Here is a 12,341-nt window from a genome sequence, read left to right as displayed (position 1 = left end):
AGTTACATAAGTAATAATAAATTAGCAATCGCAGATAGTAGGAAATGCGATTATATTATATGATATTAATTCTGAGAGCAGTTATCAACATTAGATAATACAAATTATTTTTTCACGCGGAAAATAACGATCTTTTTAGCATAAAGTTTTGAAGAGTCAAAAACCATTCAAGGTTTTCCCGGGAAATTACCAAGATACTGCTCCCATAAACGTCACTTGTATCGAGGTGGATAAATAACAATATTAAGAGACGTATAAATAATATATTTAAGGGCCGAAAATTAATATTAATCTTTGTGCAATCAAACCTAAAAATTGTTACATAGATGAACAGCATAATTTAAGCTTATTTTATACTGATTTATGGCCAGAAAATCACATTTAATTCGGTTTGATACGATTCCGGGCATAATTAGAAGTTGAGAGAAGAACACATAATTAATTTATTATTCAATCAGCCATATCGTTCCGCTCATCAAATTCGAAAACCACTGATCATACTTAAAACCAAGATTGATGAAAGGCAACTTACTGCTACCCTTTCATATTTTACGTCAAAATATAGAAGAATGTAGAAGGATAGAGTTGTAGTAATAGAGTTTGGAAAACATGGATTAACGTAACTCCCGATTTAGTCACTTCTTACAATATAGCGATAATTTCTTGCAGCTTTCCAAAATTCTATCATTAAAACTCCAGGTGGCAATGCTGGGAATTACTTCTTAAGGTATTATTACGTTGCTTTGGAAAGCTTGTAGCGTAAAATGCACTTACCCAAACAATTATTATTTTCATTGGTGTCGTCTTAAAGGGTCAGTTACACCTGTAGTACCAAAGCGCACGCATGACCCTGAAGCCATGCAGAACAGACACTGACTGCCCTCCAAACCCTCTAGGCTTTTGAATAAAGAAGAATCCGTCCTTCAATGGGGAGTCAAGCCTATGAAGCTTCAGAGCTGGAGAGACCTTGAAAGTTGTGCATGAAAAATTGTTCTCTGTACTCCTCCCCGCGTAAGCCAAGGCTATGGGCTCAATAACTCATTTATGATGAAAAGAGACCTTGAGTTCGACGCGATCACGTGAAATCAATGACAAACGTAATGGTTAACGTGTTAAACTGCGAACGACCCTCGCCATTATTCCTACTAATTTTTCGGAGCTTAAAACGTAACAACTTCGTTATCCCCACGTAACTAAACCGCTAAAAGTTACTCAAGAATAGCTTCCTGGCGTCTTCCTCTTATAACCATTTCTCCTGAAGATCCTGCATACATACATAACGTTTTTTTTCTTTTTTTCATCCTTTTCAAAATTTAGGATTATTTCGAAAATTAGACCTTTATCAAGAGGGCGTTTAAAAGACTGCCAAATATACTTATTGGGACGTGATCCAAAATCCGAACGACGATCAGCTTCATATATATTTTTTTACTGCAGTATGACTGAACGAAATGTTTAAGACGAGTCGATGTTGAAGTCTACGAGTAACTACGAGACGACCTTCATATATTTTACCATAATTCCTAAAAAAAATCTTCAGCTCCCTTTTATATCTTGCATTTGATTTCCCTTCGTATTTGATTTCCCCATAGTACCTCCTGCCTCTGTTAGTAGCATAGGGTCGGGTTCTTCTGGGGGAAAGGACATTCATGGAAATGAGACTCGATAAACACTGACAGCAAGTGGTCGACAAGCGCAGGGCGGCGAAAAATTACGGTAAGCAGGGAAAACAAATGGTGTGCGAACCCATGAAGGAAGAATGTAGGTCGTCTGAAATGGATAACCTCATGATACACTCACTAAGAGCACTTCTGGAGAAATACAGGGGGGGGGACCGGAAATATCACAGTCGAATCCTGATGCTGATGCAAAAAATACACCAAACCTGCAATTTATAGAGAATATCCCATTTGGCGATGGATCTCTTGATTGAATGGAAGACTGAATTAAAGTTGTACCATTCTCTTCTATGAACTTTCATGGTCGCAAGGCTTAAATAATGTGCATATTACGCAGTGATTCCTGCGGAATACTGCTCTCCGTCGACTAAAACTTCAATAAGACTGTCATAAAAATTGAAATTGTAGCCCAATTGAAATTGTTGCCATCTTTTTTGGAGTCCACACTGTCTTCATACGGTCTCCAGTTTGCAGCCCAAATTTGAAAAATATAGTTCCTATCTACATGTATATTGTCATAGAAATGGGCTTATCTTCCTTCCAACGCACTCCAAGTAGTGCGCACGGGAGATTCCAACACGTGCACACGTACTGATACTGCACTGGAACACGCACAAGTACTGGTCACTGCTCACTCACTCGCGGGTCCAATGTTACATGCTACCTACGTGTTCCACAATACATCTGATCGAATAAAATTTCGGTACGGAAAAGCTATGGTGATCGCTATCCTTAATTTTGGTCTAGCCCTATGAGCTCGATCAACTTTTTTGCATCATTATATAATTTCCGTTATGTATCCTCGTTTTCAGCCATCCATTTCCTCACTTTATGAATGATGTAGCCGGTCGACTACTTACGCTTAAAAATTTTCGACACACTTTGAAATGCCTTTATTTTCTCGCCAAGAATGTGAGTTTGCTCTTGCACTTTAACTGTAGAGATTTTTATCAGTGAAATTTCCGCAACGTGTTTATTCCTGCAATTTAACGACTTGCGAAGAAACTAACGACTAATGTCTCTATATGCCATATTATTTTTGTAAATATAGCTTCCGCAATGTGTTCCCTCATGAAGTTTTGTTAATTGAAAAAGATTTGCCAGGCGGGTGTAGAAACAAGATTATGGCCACACAGTTGAAGTCATGAGACAGAATAATAGTTCGATGTCCTAGACTTATGAAAATGCGTGAGGCTTAGCTATTTTTATGATTGCGCACGCGTTTTTAGCTCTTATACTAAGCCGTCAACCGCAATTTGAAGGCTAACAATGCAAACTTGCTAGACAGGTGCAAGCGACTAAGCTCTTAGCCGAACTTCAAGCGTACCACAGTGCGATAGTTCCAATATCCTAATGCATAAAAGGATTTACTAACGAAGATTGTAAACATACTACCTTGATCAAAAAGTTCCCGGAATTCATTCAGAAAATTAAAAATACAAGTTTATTCATCTAAATCTATATTGTCCCCTTCAAAGTAATCCCCATCGACTGCAACACACTTATGCCAGCGCTTGATCCAATCCTCGAAACATTTTTTATATTCGGTTTTCGGTATGTCCATCAGTGCTTCCTGCGATTTTTCCATTACTTCCTCTCGGCTGCTAAAACGCGTTCCCCGTAATGGTTTTTTAACTCGATTGAACAGAAAGAAGTCACAGGGAGCCAAATCAGGTGAATTCGGTGGCTGTTGGATGGTATTTGTTGCATTTTTCGTCAAAAAATTACGAATAATGATAGCACTGTGCGACGGTGCGTTATCATGGTGCAAAATCCACGAGTTTTCTGCCCACATTTCTGGTCTCTTTCGGCGAATTGCTTCACGCAAACGTCTCATAACGCCCAAATAATACTCTTTGTTTACTGTCTGGCCTTCTGGCAAAAATTCATGATGCACTACACCGTTGTAATCCATGAAAACCGTCAGCATTGCCTTCTTTTTTGACTGAAAACGACGTGGTTTTTTTGGTCTCGGCTCATTTGGTGAACGCCATTCACTTGCCTGATGTCTGGATTGCGTGTCGTACTCATAAACCCACGTCTCGTCTCCAGTAATGATCCTTTTGATGAATGTGGGATCGGATTCAGCCTCGCAAATCATGTCTTTTGCGACGTCAACACGGTCTCTTTTTTGCATGAAATTGAGGTCTTTTGGCACCAACTTTGCTGCTACACGACGGAAACCCAAATCATTAACCACAATGTCTTGGGCGGATCCATAGGCAATGTTCAAGTCCTCCGCTATTTCTCTGATGGTTAATTTGCGGTTATTGACCAACATTTCTTTTACTTTATCAATTTTTTCACCGACTTTCGATGTCGATGGTCTGCCACTGCGTTCATCATCTTCGATTGACTCACGACCACTTCTGAACCGCTCGTGCCACTGGTAAACGACCGTTTTTTTTAGAGAATCGTTGCCGAAACACTTTTCCAACATTTCCAACGTCCGTGCGCCACTAAATCCGTTTTTTACGCAAAATTTAATACAAGTTCGTTGTTGCAAATTTAAATCCATTTCTGCAATTGTAAAAAATCGCCAACACACACAGAGATAGATGTACTCTTGGCTACGTAACTTTTGCAAATGTCAAGTTATGACACTAAGATTTAAAGGGAATATCAACAACAGATGTACCAATTTAACAAAAAAAACAGAACTCAAATCGGAACGATGGGAGCGCCACACGGTGGTTATTCCGGGAACTTTTTGTTCAAGGTAGTATACTACGACACCCATTTGAGTGAAGTGTTTTTGAAGGAAGCTTAAATTAAGCAGTTTTCTTTTTAGCGTTCTCTTTGCTGGAGATGAAAAAGTAGGACCTACTTAACAAAAACCCGCATGATAGAAAATATGAAAAATTAGAATGCCCACATCTACTTACCGCACAACAATGCTTCAACGTCCTTCGCAACTTCAATGAATTGAAAATGAGATGATTAATTTCCCAATACGCAGTGTTTCGAAGTCAAAACATTGCCGGTAGCATAGCATTTTGCTTAACATCCACTAAGAGCACTAAGTTTACTCAGTCATCTCCTTGTGACTGGCGAAATTTTTAGCAAATTGGCACTAATAAGGATAAATATTTTCTAACTACGAGTTCACGACGTTCGCCATGTTGTGTTTATATAATTATCGTACTCATTTGAAAAGAAAAGTTGTTGACAAACAGGTGCTTACTTAAATAGCCTTCAAATGCATACACTAAGAAAACAATCGCGATCCAAGCTCGGGCAATATGCCTTCACAAATTAGCCATCCGTGACGAAAGTATCCAAAACATGACATTTTTAATAGGAAAAGGTAGTGATTTCGAGCAGTAGTCTAGATAAATTCTTCGAGAATTAGATTACGCGAGAAGAGTGTTACGGCTTGCCACTTTCAGCCATTTGCGGCTCGACAACGAGAAAATATGTAGCAGGATAATTCTGTATTTCTTGCCACCGTTGTTTCCATGCAACAGTATTTGATACGGAGTCCTTCAATTTGCTACGTTTAGATAGACTAAATAGACTGTTACAAATCATGGTTCATGATTTCGAGGGCTGGTTTTTAGCAACTTACCGAACTGCTACCAGCCACACTCCGTATTCCCTCATGACTCCTTGAAGTGGCGTATTTCATCACCTGTTTCTCATGATGTTCATCCTTAGCCTTCCTCTGTAATTCTTCCCCCCCGCGAGTAACCTTCAATTACGGATTCAAGTAAACTAACGTTCTATGAGCGTTTTAAAACAGTTCCCATCTTCTTTGAGTCAGATTTCTCTCTTCGCCCACTCGTCGAAGTACTTCACATGCTACTCTGTATATTTTCTTAAATTTCGTCATTCCATAATAGCACCGCTTTTTATCAACTCCAATTTTCTTTCACCTGCTTCTGTCACTCGTCTCTCACGATCTCAGAAATGTTATCTCCTGGTATAAGTTTTAACGAATCGCTGTCTTATTCCTTTGCAAGTTGCCTTTATTAACTCACAAATAATGGAATTCAAGTGTGGCCATATTAAATAGTACCATGTTGAGGCCCCGCAAGTTCGAGGTCGCATATGCTGCACCATGGCCGTGACTGGCGCCGGCGGCAAGTAAAGAAGTCGTACCGAACAGGAAACAACGGCTGAATCCTTTTTTTATTTACTTGTCTTGGCGCTCGATATTAACGCTTCTCAAGAGCTCATCTCCCATCGTTTGTACCCACCTTCATCCGGTCTTGCCCCAAACATCTTAGAATTAAACAAGGGTATGCTTCAACCTTAAATAAAGAAGCAAGTACGAAACCCCCGAATTCAAGCTTCCAAGTCTTCAACATTAAAGAGGAGACCTTTAGACAAAATAACCAATCTTGGAATGAATACTATCAGCATTTCGTAAACCAGTAAATTCAGCGAGGTACGCAACATTTAAAATCATTGACACACTGCTATGGATGTAAACAGAAAGCAAATTGATCCTGAGTTTTCACTCAGTCTCTCGAAATGAAAAGTCGTCTAAAATAAATATTAACCTAAGAACCACTATCAGATAACCTTTCTAAGGGTTTGATTGAGTCGAAAGATACTACCAATACTTACTACATCACACTTGAATATCGACACGGCTCAAGTGATTAAACTGCGATGGCGAGAAATCCGCTTACATACCGAGGGCACGATGGTAGGTGGAACGTGGAAAGGGATAAGCACTGACAGTGGTCGAGGACCGCACGGTCAAGAAACGGTACTCCCTGGTGCTGAGCGAAGGGGAGAGAGGGTGGGCAGGAGAGAGGTGAGGGGACAAGGGACGACGGGCTGTGGTCTGAGAGTGTGGAATCAAAAGTGGGGACTGGAAAAGTGGAAGGGGAAGCGAGTGGGGGATAGTCGGAAACGAGGGCGGGGAGAGGGATGAGCCAACCTGTTGCAGCCGTCTGGGACAACAGCGCGGTAGGGGCACTGGGAGAGGGACTAATAGGATTGCTAGGCAAGGCGATGGTGTAAGCGACTGCGAAAAAGGGATAATAGCTGGGAGACGATAACAGAGGTTGACGGAAGATGGAAAAAAGGGCGGATGGTAAAAGTGAAGCAAGAAACAAATTATTGGCGTCTCATTGTCCTTTCCACAGAACCACCGCCCACCCAGCCTCACCGAATGCATCATGTCATCTGGTAATAAAATAAATGAATATCTGTGTGTATGTATAGGTGTGTGTCCAAAATATTTGGACGAACCCAATTGAAGAGTAAATTTAAAGAAAAAAATGACTGATCCGAAGTGTTGCATTTTTTCCGTGAAATTTATTTATCACTTGTGTTTATCCGAATATGTTTCCTTGCCTTTTTTTCCTTTATCCTATACCCCATCTCAATGTGCATTTAAACAGTCTAGTCCGTCTCTGGATTTTTTGTGTGCGTGTGTATACACGTACATATTTCATTCTCTCCGCGCAGCAGCGATTTGTGGCTCCGTTGCTAAGCGACGGAATATTAAAATGATTAAAAAGCACACTTTTTCGGGGATTTTATGGTTTCCCCATGACTAGATGTGGTCAATGTTTTGTTAATGCCTATTTTATAGGGGTTAATGACGCAACCTGCTGATTAACAGAGGTTCGCTATGGTATTAAGTTATATAGTTCGTTCGCATAACTGAAATGTTTTTCGGATTATCCTCAATAGCTACATAGCCTTATCCGGTTTATACTTATTCCACCCCTTACGTGCAATAAATATACAAGAAAAAGGTAGGAATCGATTGCCCTGGTGTCCTCACGTGCGTCGTTGCGCGCAGATATTTAATTGTGCGGTGTGGCAGGAGTGTTCCTTGCCCAATCGCCCTAGTAGCAGCTTTTCCAAAAAGTCAATTTCTGAATAGCTAATCGTTAGCAGATCGTCCCTTGCATAGCTTCGTCCTTAAACTCATCCTGATGATAGTTAAGCGATTATTTATGAGCACTTACATAAACATTTGGAAGTGTGCTGGAAGGCTATTACGTGTAAAAGTTTGTCTTTGAGTTTAAATGCCATAGGAATTATTTTTGGTATTCTACCGGTTGAAGTAGGTTTCCGATGGACGCGGAAAGGAAATGTCAATCATCTTATTTCAGAAGAGCAGGCCTAAGAGCAGGCTACATACACATTTTTCCATCACTAATAGCTCATACATTCTGCTTAATATTCAACCGCCAAGATTAAATAACATCGACAATTTAAATTAAAAAGACGAAAAATACTGTTCGCAGTGGTACAATTAGGAATTCATTTAAAAATGCCGTGTAAATTCACCGCTCGCACAGCATTAGCAAATACCTCGTGATATTTTAAGTTTCAGATGCAGAAGGAAAACAATCGTCCACTGAACTTCATAACTGTAACAACCCGACGGCAGCAAAACAAAATGTGGATACAAGTAGAGCTCGCTACTTGGTAAGAAACTTTGATCAGAGGCAACACCAGACATTAAGTACTATACAATTCGTCAATGGGAACCACGTGATGTTTGAGACATTTTTTGCTCACTTGCATAAACATTTGGAAGTGAGCCCGGAAGGCTGTTGGTCACCTAAGTCGACGAGTATATTTCTGTAAGTTTTAAGAAGTCAGGAATAGGAGATGGGAAAAGAATCGGGAAGGAAACTTAAAGCGAGTTGTTACATTTCACCAAAGCACAGGCTTTTCCATCAATTACGGCACATAACCAACATCTTGACATTCTGCCGTCAAGATTACATTTCAACGATAATTTATAAATTTAAAAGACGAAAAATATTGTTCGCAGTAATACAATTAAAAAGAAAATTCAAAACGTCCGAGTAAATTCACTGCTCACACAGCATAAGTTTATTTGTCGTGATATTCGAGATCTTTGACACAGAAGGAAAGCAGTCGTCCACTGACCTTGTAACTGGAACAATCCGACGACAGAAAAATAAAGAACGGAACATTTCAAAATGACATGGGAAAATTATTGGAGCATTAACCCGGGTTCCACATTCAATTCTTACAATCCAAGTGTGCCTGATGTGCCTACCCTGAATGGGAAGCACATTGAAAACGGCAAGGAGTTGACGAATAACCAACGAGCGGTGCTATCGTCATTGTTCCGCACGTGGTCTATAGGCGCGCGTATGTACATGCGCGCATTGAACTCTCTTCCTATTTAGCCCATCCCACAAAGAGTCTTAAAATGGCCCGGGAGCCGTAGACCCCGGCCTTGTAGGGCATGCGGGTGTCTAACCTTTTGTATCATATCCAGCCCACTTCCGCCCATTACCGCCGCCAACACCTTAAGCCATTCCAGCCGTCCTTCCCCCCTGAGACCGTACACCCGCCTTTTCCTGCGGTCACGATCAGGACGTGTCACTAGCTAGCATCGAATCGCGTCTCGGTTTGCCAAGGCAACATCACGGGATGCCCTCCCACGGAGGGTCATTTCCTCAGTTGCAAATGCAAAATTCAGGGTGGTTGGGATGATGCAGAGTTGGCGGAGAAAATATAGTTGCTCTGGTAGAAGCCATTCGAGATAGGTACAGACGAGCATTTTGGTTCGAACACTACAGACAATAGCCAAAGCCTCACAAAAAATGACCTTCTGAAAATAGCTTCTATTAGGTGGTGCAATTCCAATTCTTAGCCATACCAGAAATTCTACATTTGTAGAATGAATAAGAGAAAGTTGAGAGCAAATAGCAATAAAATAAAATTTAACACCATTATTATTGCTTCTGGATATCATCATTCTCCCTGATTTACGTAGTCATTGACGTTATTTTGAGCTGTGACCATTCTGGTTTCAAATAATTTTGGGCATAATGGTTGTTAGGTCAGTTAGAGACTGCAGTAATTTTGAATGTCTAAGTAGCTTAAAACCTGAAACCAATCCGGGCTTCAAGTCGTTTTACTTATTCATTTCTTGTTCCTTTATATGAATGATTATTCCAATAAGAAATTCAACAGAGAATTAGCAGGTTAATGTTTTTCAGAACATTTTTACCACATGCTATTCTCTCATTTATCTTGTCTACTTTAAATAAGCACATTCCATACTTCTCCAGCACAGATACAAGTAGTCAGATCAGACAATGATTAGACAGACTTAATTTATTTTCAAATATTTTTGTTTTTTTGTTGGCTGAGATTTTCCAACAATGGGTTGGTTAGAGCATATCATGACAATCAGAATATTGCAAGTTCTTTGTTGATTAATAGCAATTATAATAGTTTTCTTGTATTTGCATTAATTTAGACTAATTTGAAGTGAAATTAATTGCATTTCCCTTTTTCTTTCAGTGCCTCTCTACTTGAGTCCAGTTGAGACACACTGCATGAATATAGACTACTTCATTCCAGATGTGGACAATCAGACCAAGCAATTCTCGGAGGATGCTATGACCAGATTGCGTGAGTTTTCATGTTCATTGTTTATATAAATAATGCAATCATTAAAATTAATACTGAAACCAATTTAACATACACGCAAACCAAGTATTGCTGCAGAAAAAATCTTAATTTTATGATTAGTACCTTTTCCATTTATTTCTGGAGTTTTTGCAAGCAATCAAGTTGTGAAAATGAAAAAATTGACCCATTTTGACAGCCTTAAAGTAATAATCTAAATAAAATCTGAATATTTTGCCTCTCTGCCTTCAGTGCATTAACCAATGTAGTTCAGCATTTTGCCCCCTCTCTTGGCCTAAGCATGTCAGGAAATACATCTAGTAGTGTTATAAAAAATTGAAGTAAATGATTTACGTTGGTTGCAGATGAGTTACATACGTGAATGAAATATTGACAGTAATAAATATGTTTAAAAAGATAAAATTTGACTCTTACCAGCTATAGATCAATTGAACAGCACTTGATAAGGGAGATGGCCTCCAACTTTGTTCAACACAATTCTCCCATGATATCTAAGAATCACAGCCAATCTGGAAAGCAATTCACAATTGTTTACTTTTAGGACACAGCACACCAAGCTTAATAGTGTGTGTGTATGTATACATATATGTATATATATATATATATATATATATATATATATATATATATATATATATATGTATTTTTTTACACACATCTATTTTTATACACACACACACACACACACACACACATATATATATATATATACACACACGAGGGTCATCCGGAAAGTAGTACCCGTTCGTGAAATAAAGACACAAAAGTAAATATTAACAAACATAAAAAATTTTATTTGAAAGAGGATACTTTAAACTACTTCTCAACATAATCTCCAAGCAAATTAAGGCACTTGTCATAACGTGTGACAAGTTTCTGTATTCCTGCTGCATAGTCCTTCGCCGCCAGCTCATTGAGATACGCGAGGGACCCATCTTGCACAAATTTTTGCATAATGCAGATGGTGTTTAACAATTTCATGAACAATTGTTCGAGAAACATTGGGAAAATGCTCACAGATGTCATCAATTGTGACGCGCCGATCGTTCCTCACGAATTCGTCAACTGAGCTCACCAGTTGGTCTGTAATGACAGACGGTCTCTCCGAACGCTCATCGTCGTGTGTGTTCCCCCTCCCCATGTTGAAGTTGCGACACCACCGCCGAACAGACGACTCGTCCATTACATTGTCTCCATACACCTCCTTTAATTGGCGATGAATATCACATGGGCGAACGTTTCTTGCATTGAGGAATTTAATCACTGCCCTCACTTCACAACTGGCGGCGTTCTCAATTTTTTTAAACATTGTAAACAATCACAGAAACAACACAGGCAATGCTAGCGTCACGCAACTTGGCTCAGAGAAGGCAGACAAGCCACTGAAGCTATCTGACCTCGTCCAGCGGCTACTCGCGTCGTCAGCACTTCATGCGGCACGAACGGGTACTACTTTCCGGATGACCCTCGTATATACATATACATTTTTTTTTATTCACACAATATTAAGGTAAATGGCAATATCAAGCTTGCTTAAGGCTTAATTTGAAAAAGTCGTCTCGAAAAAATCTCATGTTGCCAGTGCATTACTTTCTTCATACAATTTTTTTCCCTTTGGCTTAACATAAGGAGAGCTATACCTATATCTATTACACTAATCTATATATAACTGTATATACTGTAGATAAAGTTATGGTGTAATATTGCCCTTAACTTGTAACAAATCATGTTAACTTATTGCATTACTCTGGTCTATTAATTTTTTTCTTTGTGACTCTGCATGATAAAAAGGCAGAATGTTTCAAAATAATCTCACCTTAAAATGTAATCTAAAATAAATAGTTTTTGAGAACATTTTTTTCCTGAGTGTTGCGGATTCGGCATTTGCCCTATTAAGGAAAATGATCCAACACTTAAGATCGAGTTTATATAGTTTCCGATCCATAATGAATTAAAAACTTTCAAAATTCATCTATGAACATCTAAGAAATTTTTCATTCGTGACACAGTGAGTAAATGGCAGAATAATAATGGTTAATTATCAAACTGGGAATGTCATGGAACTGACTCAATCATATCATATTTTAATGAAAACTTCAAAGTGGATGAGGACCAGACATATCTTAACTGGCTATAGCATTCATCAGAAAGCTGAGGAATTCAGGTTTATCTCATGGTCAAGGCACGCATTCACGATCTATTTATGATTAATTTCTTGGTTTAAATTCTAAATTCTTCCAATAAAAATCACATTACGATTTATAGTCAATA

The 12,341-nt window shown here is 39.0% G+C and overlaps 1 protein-coding gene across 3 annotated transcripts in view; it reads left to right on the top strand.

Annotated features, from left to right (window-relative positions):
- LOC139690841 (transmembrane protein 114) overlaps positions 1 to 12,341 on the top strand; it is a 120,418-nt gene that overhangs the window by 98,440 nt on the left and 9,637 nt on the right. For all 3 annotated transcript variants that reach the window (XM_071588438.1, XM_071588436.1, XM_071588437.1), the window contains exon 3: positions 9,942 to 10,052. In XM_071588438.1, the coding sequence (XP_071444539.1) occupies positions 9,942 to 10,052 (111 nt within the window). The remainder of the gene's footprint in view (positions 1 to 9,941; positions 10,053 to 12,341) is intronic.

This window comes from Hetaerina americana, unplaced genomic scaffold, assembly GCF_022747635.1.
Source record: "Hetaerina americana unplaced genomic scaffold, ioHetAmer1.1.p SCAF_3, whole genome shotgun sequence".
NCBI lineage: Eukaryota > Metazoa > Arthropoda > Insecta > Odonata > Calopterygidae > Hetaerina > Hetaerina americana.
Note: the sequence above shows the minus strand (reverse complement) of the source record. Positions and strands in the feature narration are given on the sequence as shown.